A 24124-nucleotide genomic window follows, 5' to 3' on the forward strand; every position below is an offset into this window, starting at 1 on the left:
AACGGACGACCATCCGTCACAATCCGTCGCTAATGCAAGTCTATGGGAAAATAGCGGATCCGACAAAAAAAAATGGCGGATCCGCTATTTGATGAAAACGGCGGATTCAAACTGACGCCAAACAACTGAAGTGTGAAAGAAGCCTTAGTAGTTGAAAGCATTTTTAATAATATAACAATTGTGGGGCACCTTTCCTACAACTCTGCATTGTGCCATTTCTCTATTATTGCTCTTCGAAATGTTTGAATACATTGAAAACTGGGTGTTACCAATTTGTGGTGTGTCCATACCCAAAGTCTGACACTGTCCCATCAATGCTGCCAGTGCTGGACTGTGTGGGGTCGCGCCTCTTTGACAAGACAATGGTACCTCCCAGTTGTCAATTTACATTCAGCAGGAATAACAGAGGAATGGAACAACATAGATTAATGATAAAAAAAAATATTCTAGAATAGTACCGTAAGTCCTTGGATATATCATGTTCTCTTTAATATCACAAACAAGATTCTACCAGATAGCTTTTCTTTAAGGGTATGTGCACACATTGCATTTTGGCGCAGTTTTTTCGGAGCTGTCTTGGCATAAAACCTGAAGGTTATCCTAGACCCAGAAAAGTGAATGACATTCTTGAAGTCTCAAGCACACATTGCTTATTTTTTTCTTGCAGATTTAAAGCACCACTCCAGTCCTCTGCCCCGTCTGATACTCACCTTCCGGTGTTTCCATCTGTTTTCACCACCGCTCTCATTGGTCCCCAGTCGAAAAGTGACCTGCCTGCAGATCCAGTGTTTCATGGAGCTGAGCGGAGGACACTTTTCAATACAAGTGAACCTCGTCCTGGCCTCGTTCTGGATCTCATACAGTAGGATTGAGAATCTGTGACGTAGATTCTGACTTCGGGCCAGCCATCAGCTACTGTCACCAGATGGCAGGGGGCGGGAGCGGGCAGGGGGGATCAGGGGGCTTACATTTAAACTGCTACTCCGGGGGTGTAAAAATAAACAATACTAGAGTGGTGATTTAAATCTGCACAATTCAGTGTTTTTACTGCAAATTTCACCCATTTTATGAAGGGAAAAATACAAGCATCCAAAATACATACAAAAAAGTGTAATAAACGCATGTATTTTAGGCCGGTTTCACACGTCAGTGGCTCCGGTACGTGAGGTGACAGTTTCCTCCCGTACCGGAGACACTGACACACGTAGACCCATAAAAATCAATGCATCTGTTCAGATGTCATTGATTTTGTGCGGACCGTGTGCGGACCGTGTCTCCGTGTGCCAAACACGGAGACATGTCAGTGTTCGTGGGAGCGCACGGATTACACGGACCCAATAGAGTCAATGGGTCCGTGTAAAACACGGACCTCACACGGACATTCTCCGTCTGGGGTCCGTGTGGCGTGCCGGAGACAGCGCTACAGTAAGCGCTGTCCCCCCCCACATGGTGCTGAAGCCGCCATTCATATGTTCCCTGTAGCAGCGTTTGCTACAGAGAAAATATGAATGATAGTGTTTAAAATAAAGATCCATGTGTCCGCCGCCCCCCCACCCCCTGTGCGCCCCCCCCGCTGGTCAGAAAATACTCACCCGGATCCCCCGTCGGCAGTCGCTCCTTCCTGGTCTGGCCGCGGCTTCTCTACTGTATGCGGCCGATTACACTCATGAATATGTGGCTCCACCTCCAATAGGGGCGGAGCCGCCTATTCATGAGTGTAAATGAGCGGCCCCACGTGACCGCATACAGTAAGCCGCGGCCAGACCAGGAAGGAGCGACTGCCGACGGGGGATCCGGGTGAGTATTTTCTGACCAGCGGGGGGGGCGCACAGGGGGTGGGGGGGCGGCGGACACATGGATCTTTATTTTAAACACTATTCTTCATATTTTCCCTGCAGCAAACGTTGCTGCAGGGATGATATGAATCGCAGCTTCAGCACCATGCAGAGTGGGTACCACACGCTCCGTGTGGTACCCACTCGCCATACGGGCGGCACACGTGTGCCGCAGGTATGGCCTCCGTGAGTTCCCAGGCACACGGACACGGATAACTCCGGTACCGATTTATTCCGGTACCGGAATTATCTGGACGTGTGGGACAGCCAAGGGCTGTCCCACACGTCCAGATAATTCCGGTACCGGAATAAATCGGTACCGGAGTTATCCGTGTCCGTGTGCCTGGGAACTCACGGAGGCCATACCTGCGGCACACGTGTGCCGCCCGTATGGCGAGTGGGTACCACACGGAGCGTGTGGTACCCACACTGCATGGTGCTGAAGCTGCGATTCATATCATCCCTGCAGCAACGTTTGCTGCAGGGAAAATATGAAGAATAGTGTTTAAAATAAAGATCCATGTGTCCGCCGCCCCCCCACCCCCTGTGCGCCCCCCCCGCTGGTCAGAAAATACTCACCCGGATCCCCCGTCGGCAGTCGCTCCTTCCTGGTCTGGCCGCGGCTTACTGTATGCGGTCACGTGGGGCCGCTCATTTACACTCATGAATAGGCGGCTCCGCCCCTATTGGAGGTGGAGCCACATATTCATGAGTGTAATCGGCCGCATACAGTAGAGAAGCCGCGGCCAGACCAGGAAGGAGCGACTGCCGACGGGGGATCCGGGTGAGTATTTTCTGACCAGCGGGGGGGGCGCACAGGGGGTGGGGGGGCGGCGGACACATGGATCTTTATTTTAAACACTATTCTTCATATTTTCTCTGTAGCAAACGCTGCTACAGGGAACATATGAATGGCGGCTTCAGCACCATGTGGGGGGGACAGCGCTTACTGTAGCGCTGTCTCCGGCACGCCACACGGACCCCAGACGGAGAATGTCCGTGTGAGGTGCGTGTTTTACACGGACCCATTGACTCTATTGGGTCCGTGTAATCCGTGCGCTCCCACGAACACTGACATGTCTCCGTGTTTGGCACACGGAGACACGGTCCGCACACGGTCCGCACAAAATCAATGACATCTGAACAGATGCATTGATTTTTATGGGTCTACGTGTGTCAGTGTCTCCGGTACGGGAGGAAACTGTCACCTCACGTACCGGAGCCACTGACGTGTGAAACCGGCCTTATTCTGTGTTTTTGCTGTTTTTCTACCAGATATTCAGCATATTTTTCTGCTGCAAAAACTGAACATGTGCACATAAAGTGCAACTATCAGCATAAAATGACTTATTGTATAAATCATGTTTTTACATGTATTTTGCTTAAACTTTTGGACAATGGTTTTTTTTTTCATATCCCTATTTTATTTACTTAAAAAAATAATTAGTAATCTTGCAATTTTCACCCTAGCCACTTGTGCTTTTTTGGGTATGTGCACACGTATTCTTGAGGTCTGCGGATTTCACAAATCCGCAGGTAAAAGGCACTGCGTTTTATCTGCAGATTTACTACGGATTTACAGCGGATTTTATGCGGATTTTGTGTGGATTCCACCTGCAGTTTTACTCCTGCGGATTCCTATTATGGAGCAGGTGTAAACCATGCAGAATCCGCACAAAGAGTTGACATGCTGCGGAATGTAAACCGCTACGTTTCTGTGCATTTTTTTCCGCAGCATGGGCACAGCGGTTTCTGTTTTCCATAGGTTTACATGGTACTGTAAACTCATGGAAAACTGCTGCGGATCCGCAGCAAAATCCGCAGCGTGTGCACATAGCCTTAGACTCTTGCAGCAAGAGTGTTCAGCAGGATTGTCATCAGCAGAGGAAGGATCACAATGGCAGGTAACACCTCTATACACATCTGCTAACACAAGATCCACCAATCACAATAGAAGAGGTCACTGCTGACCCTGTTTCAGCCTCTTCCGTCACACGCTCATTAGATGTTTCAATACAGGAGATAGTTCATTGCAGTTAATGTACATGTGATTTTCCTGAAACAACAGGAAATTAGGGGCTAAGAAATGCCCCAGTGATCAGTGTAAAAATTGCAAGATTTCTATATTTATTTATTTTTTTCATTTTTTTAATAGTTTGGTATGTGAAAAAAAATTACCAAAAATTGAAAAAAATAAATATACATTTAACACTAAAACTTGATTTAAGTCATTTTCTAATGACACATAAGGGCCTGTAACCCTACGTGTCTGTAACCATTCTACATTAAGGTCTGCAAATCTAAAAAGTCTATTAAGTAGGGTATTCTGACATTTCAATATCAATAAGCTAAATGGCAGAAATAGGTACATGGAAGCATTATTGATAGTTGTAGCCAGAAATGTGATGTCACTGACTGGGCACACATGTAAGGGTGCACACCTTGAGCTGCAGGCGCACTCTCTGCCTCCGCCTCAGCCTCCTCTGGTTGTCTGGCTGTTAGCTCAGACCAGTCTTCTGCTGCTGATGCCAGCTCCTCAGTAATGTTGTCTGAACTTGCTTCAAGCACAGGAGATGTCTCTTCCAAAGTTTCTCCGACAGATTCAATATTCTCAGGTTCCTCCGCTGGAGAGGTATAAGGTAGATGAACAATTAATATATATCACTATGTACTCATAACACTACAGTAAGATCATCCAACTTATGACAGCAATTGCACAGTCTTGGTATTTTATGATGACTTTTAAATATTTTTGCATGTAACTACCGTAAATATATATTAAGCATCTTAGCAAACATTCTTGGTTATAATTACTTTGGGGCTTTTTCACGTATTGCATGTTTGTCAAGTTTTTCAAGCTTTTTTTTTTCGCAGCATGGAAAGGTTAAGCATGTAGGGGACAAGATGGAGACTAGCAGTTTGTAGGGGAAAGTATGGAGAGGAGGAAGCATATGGAGGACAGTACAGACAGGGGAAGCATGTGAGGGCAAGTGTGGAGAGGGGCAGCATGGGTTGACAATGAACATTTAGGCAGTATGGAGGCCATAGTTCATAAGACAGACAGTGTGATAGTTAAAGTTCTTAAGGGCAGACAATGTGGAAGTTACAGTTCATAAGGAGGAGAGTTGTAGTAAATAAGGGCAGAAAGTGTGGAAGTTATAGTTCATAAGGAGAAGAGGTGTAGTAAATAAGGGCAGACAGTTTGGAAGTTATAGTTCATAATGAGGACAGTTGTAGTAAATAAGGGCAGATAGTGTGGAAGTTTTAGTTCATAATGAGGACAGTTGCAGTAAATAAGGGCAGACAGTGTGGAAGTTGTAGCTCATAAGGATGACATTTGTAGTAAATAAAGGCAGACAGTGTGGAAGTTATAGTTTATAAGGAGAATTGTAGCAAATAAGGGCAGACATTGTGGAAGTTATAGTTCATAAAGAGGAGAGTTGCAGTAAATAAGGGCAGACAGTGTGGAAGTTATAGTTCATAATGAGGACAGTTGTAGTAAATAAGGGCAGATAGTGTGGAAGTTTTAGTTCATAAGGAGGAGAATTGTAGTAAATAAGGGCAGACATTGTGGAAGTTATAGTTCATAATGAGGACAGTTGCAGTAAATAAGGGCAGACAGTGTGGAAGTTGTAGCTCATAAGGATGACATTTGTAGTAAATAAAGGCAGACAGTGTGGAAGTTATAGTTCATAAGGAGGAGAGTTGTAGTAAATAAGGGCAGATAGTCTGGAAGTTTTAGTTCATAATGAGGACAGTTGCAGTAAATAAGGGCAGACAGTGTGGAAGTTATAGTTCATAAGGAGGAGAGTTGTAGTAAATAAGGGCAGATAGTGTGGAAGTTATAGTTCATATGGAGGACAGTTGTAGTAAATAAGAGCAGACAGTGTGGAAGTTATAGTTCATATGGAGGACAGTTGTAGTAAATAAGAACAGACAGTTTGGAAGTTATAGTTCATAAGGAGGACAGTTGTAGTAAATAAGGGCAGTCAGTGTGTCAGTCAGGCTATGTTCCCAGTCAGGAAATAGCAGCATTTTGGATGCAGCATATTTTCTCTTCGTCCAATATGCTACTTTCTAACCATACAGACAGTTAAGTCCGCGCATGTCCATTGAACCATATGGATTTACAGCATCTATTGAATGCCTATTGGTGAAACTATGCAGCGGAGACCAGATAATTGACATGTTGTGGCTCGTAACGCTGTGAGTTTACATAGCGTTAAATAGAAGCACAGTGGGCATGGGTTTTCTGTAAATCCCATGGGTTTTCTGAAAATCCCATCCACTGTGCTTCTAATGTCCAAAATGCTGCTCTTCCTGATCGTGAGCATGCACCCTTATAGCTAATAAGGGTGAACAGTGTGGCGATTATAGCTCAAGGACAAACAGTGTGGAGGTTATAGCTTTTGAGGGGGCCAGGTAAAGACAATAAGATCAGACAGTCTGACAGTTACAGCATGAGTTTGTACATGTGTATATGCTATGACAAAATCTGATATTAGTATGTATGTATTAGCAAATGTTGGAAAAGTTGAAAATAAGGCTAATAATACATGTTTAAAGGTTTAGTTAAACCGAAGTTAAGTTTTGTTATACATATGTTTTATGTGATTCCTACTTATGTATTTGGAAGAAATGGTGCTCACAAGACAAAAGACGCATAGATTCTTTAGTTTCTTTTCCTTGTCTTTATTTTTATGTATCTTATAGTAAAACAAATAACATAAATTACTCAACAACATGCTGTAATCAAAATGTTTTATTTGCTGTGATTTACTTTTGTTTGAAACCTACTGCCTGTAGGTTACTCAGCACAATCCTGCTGACAGGTGCAAAATGATTGCGATCACGGACGGTGGGACCACGATCGGACCTGTGCTGGAGCACATACAGTACTTCTGCTGGATGTGCGTCGTTGCATTGAAATACACGCCGCTGGCCAATCAGAGGCCAGCAGCCACCGACTTTACCGTCACAGGCTGCGTATGGCAGTGACATCATACACTGCCCTTTGCTTGTACGTTGAAGCCAGCTTAAGAGGACGCCATGTGGCGTGGGAGCAGTGGAAAATTAACAAAGGCAGAATGTGGGACAGATATACCAGGATGGACAACATATACAACATATATACCAGGTTGGGCCCACGATGGGGGTATATACCAGGATGGGCTTAGGTTGGGTCATATATACACCAGAATGGGAGACATATATATCACAATGGGCCCAGGTTAGGACACATAAATACCAGGATGGGAGACATATATACTAGGATGGGACCAGATGGGGAGCATATATAACAGGATGGGCCAAGAATGGGAGACATATGTACCCGGAAGAGCCCATGTGGGAGACATATATACCAGGATGGGCTCAGATGGGGGACATATATGCATATGTACCAGGATGGGTCCTATATATCAGGATAGGGCCAGTTGAGAGTAATATATACCAGGATGGGCTCAGATGGGGGTCATATATGCATCTGTACCAGGATGGGTCCTATATATCAGGATAGGGCCAGTTGGGAGACATATATACTAGGATTGGCACAGAATGGGAGACATATGTACCAGGAAGAACCCACATGGGAGACATATATACCAAACTGGGACAGGGTAGAGGACGTATATACCAGGATAGGTCCAAGATAGGCAACATGTATACCAGAAGGGGCCCAGATGAAGAACATACAGTACAGACCAAAAAGTATGGACACACCTCATTTAAAGATTTTTCTGTATTTTCATGACTAGTACATTCACATTGAAGGCATCAAAACTATGAATAAACACATGTGGAATTATATAAGTAACAAAAAAGTGTTAAACAACTGAAATTATGTCTTACATTCTAGGTTCTTCAAAGTAGCCACCTTTTGCTTTGATGACTGCTTTGCACACTCTTGGCATTCTCTTGATGAGCTTCAAGAGGTAGTCACCGGGAATGGTTTTCAATTCACAGGTGTGCCTTGTCAGGTTTAATAAGTGGGATTTCATGCCTTATAAATGGTGTTGGGATCATCAGTTGTGTTGTGCAGAAGTCTGGTGGATACATAGCTGATAGTCCTTCTGAATAGACTGTTAGAATTTGTATTATGGCAAGAAAAAGCAGCTAAGTAAAGAAAAACGAGTGGCCATCATTACTTTAAGAAATGAAGGTCAGTCAGTCCGAAAAATTGGGAAAACTTTGAAAGCGTCCCCAAGTGCAGTGGCAAAAACCATCAAGCGCTACAAAGAACCGGGCTCACATGAGGACTGCCCTAGGAAAGAAAGCCCAAGAGTCACCTCTGCTTCTGAGGATAAGTTTATCCGAGTCACCAGCCTCAGAAATCGCAGGTTAACAGCAGCTCAGATTAGAGACCAGGTCAATGCCACACAGAGATCTAGCAGCAGACACATCTCTACAACAACTGTTAAAAGGAGAATTTGTGTAGCAGGCCTTCATGGTAAAATAGCTGCTAGGAAACAACTGCTAAGGACAGGCAACAAGCAGAAGAGACTTGTTTGGGCTAAAGAACACAAGGAATGGACAACAGACCAGTGGAAATCTGCACTTTGGTCTGATGAGTCCAAATTTGAGATCTTTGTTTCCAACCACTGTGTCTTTGTGCGACGCAGAAAAGGTGAACGGATGGACTCTACATGCCTGGTTCCCACCGTGAAGCATGGAGGAGAAGGAGGTGTGATGGTGTGGGGGTGTGTTATGGTTTCCAATGGCAAGGAAACATCAGAAGCATAGAATAAACGGACAAGCTCTCGGGTGATGGAAACTAGAGCTGACCGCGATGCTAAACCTAACACCACACTAGAAGTAGCCAGGGGGCATTCCTGCGTTGTCTCTAGATGCCGCGCGCCAGCCGGAGAACTAACTACCCCTGGTAGAAGAAAACACAGTCCTGGCTTGCCTCCAGAGAATGTCCCCACAGGAGATAGCAGCCCCCCACATATAATAACGGTGAGAGCAGATGAAAAGACACACGTAGTATGAAAGCAGATTTAGCACAGAGAGGCCCGCTAACTAAATAGCAGAAAGATACAACAGAGGACTTCGCGGTCAGCTGCAAAACCCTTCAAAACACCATCCTGAAATTACCTTAACTCATGTGACAACTCATGCCACTGGAGTGGTAATTTCAGCCCAACAAGAGCTTCCAGCTGCAGAGATTCACATAAGTGCAAACTGGACAAAACATACAAAAATAGACTTAAGGACTAAAGTGTCCAACTTAGCTGAGCAGAAAACTGGGAGCAGGAACATGCAACAGAATCACTCTGGATACATTGATGGCCAGCATTAGAATGACTGAGGAGCAAGGTTAAATAGGATACTCCCACATCCTGATAGGAACAGGTGAACTGAGAAGGCAAAGCTTGCAGGACACCAGTACCACAAGAGACCACCGGGGGAGCCCACGAACCGAATCACAACAGTACCCCCCCCTTAAGGAGGGGGCACCGAACCCTCACAAGAACCACCAGGGCGATCTGGATGAGCCCTATGAAAGGCACGGACCAAATCAGAAGCATGAACATCAGAAGCTGTAACCCAAGAATTATCCTCTTGACCATAGCCCTTCCATTTCACCAGATACTGAAGTCTCCGTCTGGAAACACGGGAGTCCAAGATTTTCTCCACCACGTACTCCAATTCACCCTCAACCAGCACAGGAGCAGGAGGCTCAACAAAAGGCACAAGTGGTACCTCATACCTCCGCAATAATGACCGATGGAAGACATTATGGATAGCAAAGGATGCTGGGAGGTCCAAACGAAAAGACACAGGGTTAAGAATTTCCAAAATCTTATAAGGACCGATGAACCGAGGCTTAAACTTAGGAGAAGAGACCCTCATAGGGACAAAACGGGAGGACAACCACACCAAGTCCCCAACACGAAGACGAGGACCAACACGACGATGGCGATTAGCAAAACGTTGAGTCTTCTCCTGGGACAACTCCAAATTGTCCACCACCTGCCCCCAAATACGATGCAACCTATCCACCATGGTATCCACTCCAGGACAATCCGAAGACTCCACCTGACCAGATGAAAAACGAGGATGGAACCCTGAATTGCAAAAGAAAGGGGAGACCAAAGTGGCAGAACTGGCCCGATTATTAAGGGCAAACTCAGCCAACGGCAAAAAGGAGACCCAGTCATCCTGATCAGCAGACACGAAACACCTCAAATAAGTCTCCAAGGTCTGATTAGTACGTTCCGTCTGGCCATTTGTCTGGGGATGAAATGCAGACGAAAAAGACAAATCAATGCCCATCCTGGCACAAAACGCCCGCCAAAATCTGGACACAAACTGGGATCCCCTGTCGGAAACGATATTCTCCGGAATACCATGCAGCCGAACCACATTCTGAAAAAACAGGGGCACCAACTCAGATGAGGAAGGCAGCTTGGGCAAGGGCACCAAATGAACCATCTTAGAAAAGTGGTCACACACCACCCAAATGACGGACATCTTCTGAGAAACAGGGAGATCAGAAATAAAATCCATAGAGATGTGTGTCCAAGGCCTCTTAGGAACAGGCAAGGGCAACAACAACCCACTAGCCCGAGAACAACAAGGCTTGGCCCGAGCACAAACATTGCAAGACTGCACAAAAGTACGCACGTCCCGAGACAGGGAAGGCCACCAGAAGGACCTAGCTACCAAATCTCTGGTACCAAAAATTCCCGGATGACCTGCCAACGCAGAAGAATGAACCTCCGAGATGACTCTATTGGTCCACTCATCCGGCACAAACAATCTACCAGGCGGACAACGATCAGGCCGATCCGCCTGAAACTCTTGTAAAGCACGTCGCAGGTCTGGGAAGACAGCAGCCCCCCACATATAATAACGGTGAGAGCAGATGAAAAGACACACGTAGTATGAAAGCAGATTTAGCACAGAGAGGCCCGCTAACTAAATAGCAGAAAGATACAACAGAGGACTTCGCGGTCAGCTGCAAAACCCTTCAAAACACCATCCTGAAATTACCTTAACTCATGTGACAACTCATGCCACTGGAGTGGTAATTTCAGCCCAACAAGAGCTTCCAGCTGCAGAGATTCACATAAGTGCAAACTGGACAAAACATACAAAACACCGGATTACGTACCGGTAATGCTCTTTTATAGAGCCACGACAGCACCCACTGAGAGAGGGGATCCGCCCCTAGGAACAGGAAACCCTACGGAGAGATAAAAGGGGCGGTCCCCCTCGCTCCCACAGTTTGGGTTACAGAGATTGCGAGGAACCGCCCACAAGTTTTAGTAGGTCATTCTATATTAACATTTCATCTTTGACTTAATCACGTATATTTACAAGAACCAATCACCCTTATCAGTGCTCATATGTAAACTAATATATAAGGGAGGGAAGTGAAGGGGTGCTGTCGTGGCTCTATAAAAGAGCATTACCGGTACGTAATCCGGTGTTTTCTCTTCGCCACGACAGCACCCACTGAGAGACTTTCAGAGATAGCTATTTAGGGGGGATTATCGTGTTAAGAACTGATCTACCGAAACACAAATCAGTGGAAGCAGATAGATCTAATCTATAGTGACTATAGAAGGTAATAGGCGAAGACCAGGTTGCGGCCTTACATATGAGTTCTATTGGAACCTCTGCTCGCTCTGCCCAGGATGATGCTATTGCCCGGGTTGAGTGTGCCTTTACAGTCTCGGGTGGATCTTCCCCTTTAGATGAATAGGCCAGGTATATCGTCTCCCGAATCCATCGAGATAATGTGCCTTTTGTGACACCAGCTCCTTTCCTTTGACCCTGGAAGGAAACAAAGAGAGCCCTGCTCTTCCTCCAGGCGCTAGTCCTGTCTAAGTAAGTCATTACAGCCCTTTTCACATCTAAGGTATGGTATTTCTCCTCTTCCTGATTTGTAGGATTATCATAAAAAGTAGGAAGAAGAATTTCTTGAGATCTATGAAACTTAGTACATCTCTTAGGTAGGTAGGAAGGGTCTGTTTTCAGGACGATTCTATCTGGAAATATTGACAGAAAGGGAGGATCCACTGATAGTGCCTGCATGTCACTTACCCTTCTTGCCGATACTAATGCGACAAGAAGAGTAGTTTTGAGAGTAACGTGTTTAATGTGAGCTGAGTGTAGTGGCTCAAATGGGTGACCTGTCAAGGCCTCAAGGACTAGATTAACATCCCAAGGCGGTATGCGGGGAATCTGAACTGGTTCTGACCTCTGGCAGGCTGAAATAAATCTAGTTATCCACCTATCACCCGCTACATTGTGACTATACAATGCCCCTAGAGCAGAGACTTGTACTTTTAAGGTATTAACTGAAAGACCTAAAGGTACCGTCACATTAAGCGACGCTGCAGCGATAGCGACAGCGATGCCGATCGCTGCAGCGTCGCTGTTTGGTCGCTGGAGAGCTGTCACACAGACCGCTCTCCAGCGACCAACGATGCCGAGATCCCCGGGTAACCAGGGTAAGCATCGGGTTGCTAAGCGCAGGGCCGCGCTTAGTAACCCGATGTTTACCCTGGTTACCAGCGTAAAAGTTAAAAAAACAAACAGCACATACTCACCAGCGCGTCCCCCAGCCTCTGCTTCCTGACACTGACTGAGCTCCGGCCCTAACAGCAGAGCGGTGACGTCACCGCTGTGCTTTCACTTTCAGTTTAGGGCCGGCGCTCAGTCAGTGTCAGGAAGCAGAGGCTGGGGGACGCGCTGGTGAGTATGTGCTGTTTGTTTTTTTAACTTTTACGCTGGTAACCAGGGTAAACATCGGGTTACTAAGCGCGGCCCTGCGCTTAGTAACCCGATGTTTACCCTGGTTACCAGTGTAAAATATCGCTGGTATCCTTGCTTTTGCTGTCAAACACGGCGATACACGGCGACCTAGCGACCAAATAAAGTGCAGACCTTCTAGCAGCGACCAGCAATTTCACAGCGGGATCCAGATCGCTGCTGCGTGTCAAATACAGCGATATCGCTATCCAGGTCGCTGCAACGTCACGGATCGCTGGCGATATCGCCTAGTGTGACGGTACCTTAAGTCACGTCCTTTCTGGAGAAATTCTAAAATGTTAAGTATAGGAATTTCGTTTGACAAGGCCAATGGATAAAGACTTAGAAACTTCCTCCATACTCTTACATATATAGAAGTAGTGGATCTTTTCCTACTTAATAATAGAGTATTAATTACTTGATCAGAGAAACCCCTTAATTTCAACAATTGCCTCTCAAATTCCAGGCTGTCAACCGTAGACCCTTCACATGAGGGTGGTTGAATGGCCCCTGGAAAAGAAGATCCTGATCCTCTGGGAGAATCCATGGATCTGCGATGGACATAGCTCTGAGCAGGGAGAACCATGGTCTCTTTGGCCAAAATGGGGCAATCAAGATTATATTGGCTTTGTCCTCTCTTATCTTCCTGTTTACTGTTGGTAGAAGTATCAGAGGAGGAAAGGCATACGCTTTCTGAAATGTCCAGGGTACCTGGAGAGCATCGAGAAAATCGGGTTTGTCGGATTGGAACATTGAAGCGAACTTTTTTAATTGCCTGTTGTCTCTTGTAGCGAAGAGATCTACCTCTGGTAAACCCCATTTTACGGTTATCATTTTGAAGATTCGATGATTTAAAACCCACTCCCCTTGGTGGAGGGTATGGCGACTGAGGAAGTCCGCTTTTGAATTGTTCACTCCTCTGACATGTAGTGCTGATAGAGACCGTAGATGTTTCTCGGCTATAGTTAGGATGTCTTCGGCTATAGACATGAGTGTTCCTGATCTTGTTCCTCCTTGATGATTGATATACGCTACTGATGTCATGTTGTCTGACAGAATCCTTGTATGTGTTCCGTGTAGCTGCGGAAGGAATTCACAAAGAGCGTGATGGATAGCTTTCAGCTCTCTTATATTAGACGAGTCGTCTGACTCCGTAACCGACCATAGACCTTGGGCTACCTGATCTCTCATATGTGCTCCCCAACCACTAGGACTGGCATCCGTGAATATTGTGTTTGAAGGTTTAACTACCCAGGGGACCCCACTAACCAAGTGATCTGGTTCTAGCCACCAGGATAGAGATTTAATTACGTCTTCAGAAAGGGAAATTTTACCGTCTAGATGACCTTGTAATTTTATTTCCTCATGTAAAATTGCATATTGTAAACACCTTGAATGAAATTGGGCCCATGGTACTGCTGGGATACATGACGTGAAGGAGCCAAGGAGGGACATGCCTTGTCTTAAAGATATTAGAGGTTTATCTATTACCGACTGTACCTTATTTCTTATTGTCAATTGCTTGGATTGTGGTAAGAAACATTTTTGGCTTATGGAGTCTATTATAATCCCCAAGAATGTTTGTCGAGTAGTTGGAAGAAGTCTAGACTTTTCCCAATTCACCAACCACCCTAGCCTCTGCAGGGACGAGACCATATTACACAATCGTTGGTGACATTGTGACGGGGAACTTCCTACCACTAAAAGATCATCAAGGTACGGAATTATGAGGGTATCTTTTACTCTTAGGTATGACATTACTTCCGACATTAACTTAGTGAATACCCTTGGAGCTATTGATAGTCCAAAGGGCATTGCTGTATACTGAAAGTGTCGTATACGTCCATTCAACACAATCGCCACGCGGAGATATTGTTGATGTTCTATAAAAATTGGCAGATGGTAATACGCATCTTTTAGGTCGAGTACCGTCATAAAACAATGGGGAGACAACAGTTTTATGGTGGATCGGATAGACTCCATTTTAAAGGTTTGATTCTGCAAAAAGGTGTTCAATTTTTTAAGGTTCAATATGGTTCTGAAAGATCCATCTGGCTTTGGGATTAAAAATAGAGGGGAATAGAACCCCTTTTTTTGCTGAAGAAATGGGACTTCCACCAAAACCCCTTTGGCTAGAAGGTTCAATACCTCCTGCTCCAAAGCCTCCTGCTGTAACTGGGTTTTTAAAGAAGTCAATAGAAATGAGTCCGGCGGGACTCGGGAAAATTTTAATTTTAGGCCGAAGGCGATGATACTATTTGCCCAAATGTTCGAAGTTATTTTCTGCCATTGATCTGAGAAGGAAGACAATCTACCTCCGACAGGCAGATCTGTTCTAACGGGGTTTTTCCTCAGTTTTGTAAGGGCGCTTCCCAAAAAGTGCTCCTCTCTGTCTGGTGTCTCTAGTGGCCCAGCGATCTTGGCTCTTGAAATCCTTCCTCTTGTTAAACATGGGCTTTCGGAACGCCCTCCTATAAGATGGAAGGTAATTATTATTAGGGAAGCCCTTTTTCCTCTCCCCTGCTTTGGTCAGGATCTCGTCCAGCTTAGTACCAAATAGGTACTCACCCTGACATGGAAGACCACACAATTTGGATTTTGTCTGGGGATCGCCTTTCCAGCCCTTAAGCCACAGGGCTCTACGTGCTGCATTAGTCAGCCCCGCCGACTTGGCCGCTAATCGTATTGAGTCAGCAGATGAGTCTGCCAGGAAGGCTGTAGCACCCCTAATTAAAGGTATAGAGGCTCTCAACTTGTCTCTAGAGAGACCGTTTTTAAGTCCTTCTTCCAAGTCATTTAGCCAGACTAGCATGGACCTAGCGGTGCATGTAGCTGACACAGCCGGTTTTAGGGCTCCCACACAAGATTCCCACGCTCTTTTAAGGAGAGAGTTGGCTTTGCGGTCCAAAGGATCTTGTAGTGAACCTGAATCCTCCACAGGTCGAGAATTCCTCATCATTAAAGGGATAACGTCTCTTTGAAGATGGTGGTAGTCCCCTCTGCCCCTGGCTTTCCCACTCTTTTTTAATTAAATTTTTAACTGCTGCTATTACCGGAAAGGAGGGTCTTTTCCTTTCGGACAGCCCAGCGAACATTATGTCCTGCTGTGTTTTAGGGGTCTTAGAATCCTCGATGCCCATAGTGTTACAGACGGATTTCACCAGGTTATCTATACTGTCGGTGGGGAAGCACGTATCTTGATCCTCATCCGAGGAAACATAATCCCTAGAAACATCCGAATCTGCATTCTCTAATTCGGAAGATTGGTCAGATATGGGTGAAACATACTCTCTTGTCCCCTTAGGACGCGTTTCTTTTCCCGAACTATGCAGGGCTTGTAGTTCTTCTCTAATCAACACTCTAATGTCCTCAGATTTAACCGAGGCCTCTTCCCGTAAGGTGGAATCAATGCATGGTTTACAAAGTTTCTTTGTGTAACTATCCGGAAGGGGCTGAAGACATATCGCACACTGTTTGTGTTTCGTTTTTTCAGTACATTTTGCCTAGAGTGTTAGAGAAGAGGGGACAGCAATCAGCTTAATAGGGTAGATGTACACTCACCCCAGTGAAGCGTCTGTGAAGGTACCGGCTGACGGGGAGGAGACTGCAGAGGCTTGCTCTTTTTAGAAGATCCACTCCGCTTGGAGCGGCTGCTGCTGCTGGCATGGCTGCGAGGAGTAGTTGCGGTGGCCTCAATAGAAGACATCGCAGGGTCCTGTGCCGAATCCATATTGGACGCCGGAGCGTTACCGCCGGCGTCCTTTTCACATGAGGGCCGCCATCTTCTTCCTGTTGAACCCGGAAGTGCTAATCACTTCCGGGTCGCGGCCATATTCCATATGCCCGCGCTGTCACCGGCACCAGCGCCGGCGCCGTCTCCTCCCTCTCCTCGGAAGCTTTTCAGCTTATACTTCCGGGGGGCATACTGGGGCTCCACGCCGTATAAGCGCTCGCCGAGGACGGCGCAGCGTTCCCCATTACAGCGCTAACTCCCCGCAGACGTTCCGGATGACTTTCTGTGAGCCAGCCACCTTCCAGCCCTGGCCTCACAGCGTCTGCCAGCAGAGGGGGGAAGCTGACACCAGGACCCCCGACGCTGCTTCCAGCTCTGGAGCCCTTGCCGTCCTCACAGGTAAACCGCGCAAGCGGCATCCAGGCTAGGCATCCTCTTCTCCGTGGATTTCCCATAGGAACAGGAAACCAAACTGTGGGAGCGAGGGGGACCGCCCCTTTTATCTCTCCGTAGGGTTTCCTGTTCCTAGGGGCGGATCCCCTCTCTCAGTGGGTGCTGTCGTGGCGAAGAGAAAAATAGACTTAAGGACTAAAGTGTCCAACTTAGCTGAGCAGAAAACTGGGAGCAGGAACATGCAACAGAATCACTCTGGATACATTGATGGCCAGCATTAGAATGACTGAGGAGCAAGGTTAAATAGGATACTCCCACATCCTGATAGGAACAGGTGAACTGAGAAGGCAAAGCTTGCAGGACACCAGTACCACAAGAGACCACCGGGGGAGCCCACGAACCAAATCACAACAGGGGTGCTTTGCTGGTGACACTGTTGGGGATTTATTCAAAATTGAAGGCATACTGAACCAGCATGGCTACCACAGCATCTTGCAGCAGCATGCTATTCCATCCGGTTTGCGTTTAGTTGGACCATCATTTATTTTTGAAAAAGACAATGACCCCAAACACACCTCCAGGCTGTGTAAGGGCTATTTGACCAAGGTGAGTGATGGGGTGCTACGCCAGATGACCTGGCCTCCAGAGTCACTAGACCTGAACCCAATCGAGATGGTTTGGGGTTAGCTGGACCGCAGAGTGAAGGCAAAAGGGCCAACAAGTGCTAAGCATCTCTGGGAACTCCTTCAAGATTGTTGGTTGACCATTCCCGGTGACTACCTCTTGAAGCTCATCATGAGAATGCCAAGAGTGTGCAAAGCAGTCATCAAAGCAAAAGGTGGCTACTTTGAAGAATCTAGAAGATAAGACATAATTTCAGTTGTTTCACACTTTTGTGTTAAGTATATAATTCCACATGTGTTAATTCATAGTTTTGATGCCTTCAGTGTGAATGTACTAGTCATGAAAATACAGAAAAATCTTTAAATGAGAAGGTGTGTCCAAACTTTTGGTCTGTACTGTATATACCAGGATGGGCTCAGATAGGGGACATATATACCAGGATTATACCATGATGGGAAACTTATATATCAATATGGGCCCAAGATGGGAGACATATATACCAGGATGGGACCAGGAAGCAAAACATATATTTCTGGATCGGCAATATTAATATCAGGATGGGCACAGGATGGAGGACATGTACACCAGGATGGGCCCAGAATGGGAGACTTATAAACCAGAATGTGCTCAGGATAGGAGACATATATACCAGGATGAACCCAGGATAGTAACATAGCAACATAGTAACATAGTTAGGAAGGCTGAAAAAAGACATTTGTCCTTCCAGTTCAGCCTATATTCCGTCAGAATAAATCCCTTGATCTACGTCCTTCTAAAGAACCTAATCACTGTAAGATACAATATTGCTATGCTCCAGGAAGACATCCAGGCCTCTCTTGAACCCCTCGTCTGAGTTCGCAATCACCATCTCCTCAGGCAAAGAATTCCAGATTCTCACTGGCCTAGCAGTAAAGAATCCTCTTCTATGCTGGTGGAAAAACCTTCTCTCCTCCAGACACAGAGAATGCCCCCTTGTGACTGTCACCTTCCTTGGTATAAACAGATCCTCGGAGCGATATTTGTATTGTCCCCTTATATAGTTATACATGGTTATTAGGTCGCCCCTCAGTCGTCTTTTTTCTAGACTAAATAATCCTAATTTTGCTAATTTCTCTGGGTATCGCCTTTACTAATTTTGTTGCCCTCCTTTGTACTCGTTCTAGTTCTATTATACCCTTCCTGAGCACCGGTGCTCAGGAAGGATATAATGGATGGGATGGGAGACATATATACGAGGATGGGCCCAGAATGAGTGACATATATACCAGGATGGGAGACTTATTTAGCAGGATGTGAGATATATATACCAGGATGGGTCTAGGCTGGGAGACATATATACCAAGATCGACCCAGATGGGGGACATGTATACAAGGTTGGGAGACATATATACCAGGATGGGCCCAGGATGGGAGACATATATACAGTACCAGGATGGGCCCAGGATGGCAGACATATATACAGTACCAGACCAAAAGTTTGGACACACCTTCTCATTTAAAGATTTTTCTGTATTTTCATGACTAGTACATTCACACTGAAGGCATCAAAACTATGAATTAACACATGTGGAATTATATACTTAATAAAAAAGTGTGAAACAACTGAAATTATGTCTTATCTTCTAGGTTCTTCAAAGTAGCCACCTTTTACTTTTATGACAGCTTTGCACACTCTTGGCATTCTCTTGATGAGCTTCAAGAGGTAGTCACCGGGAATGATCTTCCAACAATCTTGAAGGAGTTCCCAGAGATGTTTAGCACTTGTTGGCCCTTTTGCCTTCACTCTGCGGTCCAGCTCACCCCAAACCATCTCGATTGGGTTCAGGTCTGGTGACTGTGGAGGCCAAGTCATCTGGCGCAGCACCCCATCACTCTCCTTCTTGGTCAAATAGCCCTTACACAGCCTGGAGGTGTGTTTGGGGTCATTGTTCTGTTGAAAAATAAATGATGGTCCAACTAAACGCAAACCGGATGGAATAGCATGCCACTGCAAGATGCTGTGGTAGCCATGCTGGTTCAGTATGCTTTCAATTTTGAATAAATCCCCAACAGTGTCACCAGAAAAGCACCCCCACACCATCACACCTCCTCCATGCTTCCCGGTGGGAACCAGGCACGTAGAGTCCATCCATTCACCTTTTCTGCATCGCACAAAGGCACGGTGGTTGGAACCAAAGATCTCAAATTTTGACTCATCAGACCAAAGCACAGATTTCCACTGGTCTGTTGTCCATTCCTTGTGTTCTTTAGCCCAAACAAGTCTCTTCTGCTTGTTGCCTGTCCTTAGCAGTGGTTTCCTAGCAGCTATTTTACCATGACGGCCTGCTGCACAAAGTCTCCTCTTAACAGTTGTTGTAGAGATGTGTCTGCTGCTAGAACTCTGTGTGGCATTGACCTGGTCTCTAATTTGAGCTACTGTTAACCTGCGATTTCTGAGGCTGGTGACTCAGATAAACTTATCCTCAGAAGCAGAGGTGACTCTTGGTCTTCCTTTCCTGGGGCGGTCCTCATGTGAGCCAGTTTCTTTGTAGCGCTAGATGGTTTTTGCCACTGCACTTGAGGACACTTTCAAAGATTGCCTAATTTTTCGGACTGACTGACCTTCATTTCTTAAAGTAAGGATGGCCACTCGTTTTTCTAAACTTAGCTGCTTTTTTCTTGCCATAATACAAATTCTAACAGTCTATTCAGAAGGACTATCAGCTGTGTATCCACCAGACTTCTTCACAACACAACTGATGGTCCCAACCCCATTTATAAGGCAAGAAATCCCACTTATTAAACCTGACAGGGCACTCCTGTGAATTGAAAACGATTCCCGGTGATTACCTCTTGCAGCTCATCAAGAGAATGCCAAGAGTGTGCAAAGCAGTCATCAAAGCAAAAGGTGGCTACTTTGAAGAACCTAGAATATAAGACATAATTTCAGTTGTTTCACACTTTTTTGTTAAGTATATAATTCCACATGTGTTAATTCATAGTTTTGATGCCTTTAGTGTGAATGTACAATTTTCATAGTCATGAAAATACAGAAAAATCTTTAAATGAGGTGTGTCCAAACTTTTGGTCTGTACTGTATATACCAGGATAGGCCCAAATAGAGGACATCTATACAATGATGGGAGACATACTGTATAACAGGCTGGGCCCAGGATGAGAGTCATATATACTAGAATTATAGTCATATATACAAGGAGGGAGTCATATATACCAGGATGGGGGAGATCAATACTTGGATGGGCACAGATGGGGGACATATATACCTTGATGGGTCTAGGATGGGAAACTTATATACCAGATTGGGAGTCACATGCACCAGGAGAGGTGACATATATATTAAGCTGGGGACCAGGTGTGGGAGCTATATACCAGGATGGAGACATATATACCATTATGGGCCCAGATAGGGGACATATATACCAGAATGGGAGACATATATACCAGGAAGGGAGGAATATGTACTAGGATGGGCCCAGATGGGGGATATACAGTCATGGCCGAAAGTTTTGGCATCCTTGAAATTGTTCTAGAAAATGAAATATTTCTCCCAGAAAATTATTGCAATTACACATGTTTTGTTATATATATCTAATATATAAAGCTGAATGTGTGTGTGTGTGTGTGTGTGTGTGTGTGTGTGTGTGTGTGTGTGTGTGTGTGTGTGTGTGTGTGTGTGTGTGTGTGTGTGTGTGTGTGTGTGTGTGTGTGTGTGTGTCCGGGATTGGCATCTGCACCGTCGCAGCTACAGCCACAAAATTTTGCACAGTCACACATCTGGACCCCGAGAGCGTCATAGGCTGTGTTGTGAGGCGAAATTTTAACCCCGCGCTTTGCAATTCACCAAACAATTTTGCCCCTATCTACATAATGGGGAAAAAGTGAAAGGAAAAGTGTTGGAGGCAAATTGACAGCTGCCAGATGTGAACAAGGGGGACTTAAAGAGTGAGAGCGATGGCGCCAAAGAGTATATACCATACAGTTGCTAAGGTGGGGCTGTACTACACCTGTCACATGCAACTCGACACAGAAAAAGTTGCTACACGCATGTCGCCACACAAAACTCATCTCACAAAAGTCGATACATGCATGTCGCCACACTTAACTCAACACACACAACTTGACACATGAAACTCGCCCTAAAACACACACAAGTCTGGTATTTTCCTTCAAAAATAAAAATCCGATTAATAAGCAGCAAACTACAAGAACAACAAATGTACCATATAAGAAATCCGGCAGCTGTCAGTCACATGACCTGTCTATTATGTGTATGTGTGAGCTAATATATACTGCCAGGGGGTGGGCTTACTGTTGGCTGGGGATTTTTCAGGCTGCCAATTTAGCTTACAAATACTGAGGTAAAAATACGGACCAAATAACGTGTGAACGAGGTCTAATACAGGAGGAGATGACATACAGATATATACTATATACAGGGGAGATGACACACAGGTATATACTATATACAGGAGCAGATGATACACAGGTATATACTATATACAGGAGGAGATAACTTACAGGTATATACTATATACAGGAGATGACATACAGGTATATACTATATATAGGAGGAGATGACATACAGGTATATACTATATACAGGAGGAGATGACACACGTATATACTATATACAGGAGGAGATGACATACAGGTATATACTATATAAAAAAGGAGATGACACATAGGTATATAGAGGAGGAGATGACATACAGCTGGTATATACTATATACAGGGGAGATGACATACAGGTATATACTATATACAGGAGATGACATACAGGTATATACTATATATAGGAGTTGACATACAGGTATATACTATATACAGAAGAGATGACATACAGGTATATACTATATACAGGAGATGACACATAGGTATATACAATATACAGGAGGAGATGACATACAGCAGGTGTATACTATTTACTATTTACAGGGGAGATGACATACAGGTATATACTATATACAGGGGAGATGACATACAGGTACAGTTATATGAAAAAGTTTGGGCACCCCTATTAATCTTAAGCTTAATGTTTTATAAAAAATAGTTTTTTTTGCAACAGCTATTTCAGTTTCATATATCTAATAACTGTTGGACACAGTAATGTTTCTGCCTTGAAATGAGGTTTATTGTACTAACAGAAAATGTGCAATCTGCATTCAAACAAAATTTGACAGGTGCATAAGTATGGGCACCTCACCAGAAAAGTGACATTAATATTTAGTAGATGCTCCTTTTGCAAAAATAACAGCCTCTAGTCGCTTCCTGTAGCTTTTAATGAGTTCCTGGATCCTGGAAGAAGGTATTTTTGACCATTCCTCTTTACAAAACAATTCCAGTTCAGTTAAGTTTGATGGTCGCCGAGCATGGACAGCCCTCTTCAAATGATCCCACAGATGTTCAATGATATTCAGGTCTGGGGACTGGGATGGCCATTCCAGAACAGTGTAATTGTTCCTCTGCATGAATGCCTAAGTAGATTTGGAGCGGTGTTTTGGATCATTGTCTTGCTGAAAGATCCATCCCCTGCGTAACTTCAACTTTGTCACTGATTCATGAACATTATTGTCAAGAATCTGCTGATACTGAGAGGAATCCATGCGTCCCTCAACTTTAACAAGATTCCCAGTGCCGGCATTGGCCACACAGCCCCAAAGCATGATGGAACCTCCACCAAATTTTACTGTTGGTAGCAAGTGTTTTTCTTGGAATGCTGTGTTTTTTTGCCGCCATGCATAACGCCTTTTTGTATGACCAAACAACTCAATCTTGGTTTCATCAGTCCACAGGACCTTCTTCCAAAAAGAAATTGGCTTCTCCAAATGTGCTTTTGCATACCTCAGCCGACTGTTTGTGGCGTGCTTGCAGAAATGGCTTCTTTCGCATCACTCTCCCATACAGCTTCTCCTTGTGCAAAGTGCGTTGTATAGTTGACCGATGCACAGTGACACCATCTGCAGCAAGTTGATGCTGCAGCTCTCTGGAGGTGGTCTGAGGATTGTCCTTGACTGATCTCACCATTCTTCTTCTCTGCCTTTCGGATGTTTTTCTTGGCCTGCCACTTCTGGCCTTAACAGGAACTGTACCTGTGTTCTTCCATTTCCTTATTATGTTCCTCACAGTGGAAACTGACAGGTTAAATCTCTGAGACAGCTTTTTGTATCCTTCCCTTGAACAACTATGTTGAATAATCTTTGTTTTCAGATCATTTGACAGTTGTTTTGAGGAGCCCATGATGCCACTCTTCAGAGGAGATTCAAACAGGAGAACAACTTGCAAGTGGCCACTTTAAGTAGCTTTTCTCATGATTGCATATACCTTGCTATGAAGTTCAAAGCTCAATGAGGTTACAAAACCAAAAAAAGTGCTTTAGTAAAAAGTAGGTAGGAGTATTTAAAACAAGAAAATGATAAGGGTGCCCATACTTATGCACCTGTCAAATTTTGTTTGAATGCAGATTGCACATTTTCTGTTAGTACAATAAACCTCATTTCAAGGCAGAAACATTACTGTGTCCAACAGTTATTAGATATATGAAACTGAAATAGCTGTTGCAAAAAAAAACAATTTTTATAGAACATTAAGCTTAAGATCAATAGGGGTGCCCAAACTTTTTCATATAACTGTATATACTATATACAGGAGATGACATAAAGGTGTATACTATTTATAATGGAGATGACAAACATGTATATACAGAGGGAAAAATGAGAGCTGTGAGGTGAAAATGAGAGGTGTGAGGTGAAAATGAAAAGGTGTGAGTGCAAAATGA

At 44.8% G+C, this 24124-nt stretch overlaps 1 protein-coding gene across 1 annotated transcript in view; it reads right to left on the bottom strand.

Annotated features, from left to right (window-relative positions):
* The window catches only part of LOC143790899 (uncharacterized), a 63836-nt gene that overhangs the window by 7880 nt on the left and 31832 nt on the right, over positions 1 to 24124 (bottom strand). The window contains exon 2 of the mRNA XM_077279188.1: positions 4277 to 4459. Within this exon, the coding sequence (XP_077135303.1) occupies positions 4277 to 4459 (183 nt within the window). The remainder of the gene's footprint in view (positions 1 to 4276; positions 4460 to 24124) is intronic.

Source organism: Ranitomeya variabilis, chromosome 1 (assembly GCF_051348905.1).
Source record: "Ranitomeya variabilis isolate aRanVar5 chromosome 1, aRanVar5.hap1, whole genome shotgun sequence".
NCBI lineage: Eukaryota > Metazoa > Chordata > Amphibia > Anura > Dendrobatidae > Ranitomeya > Ranitomeya variabilis.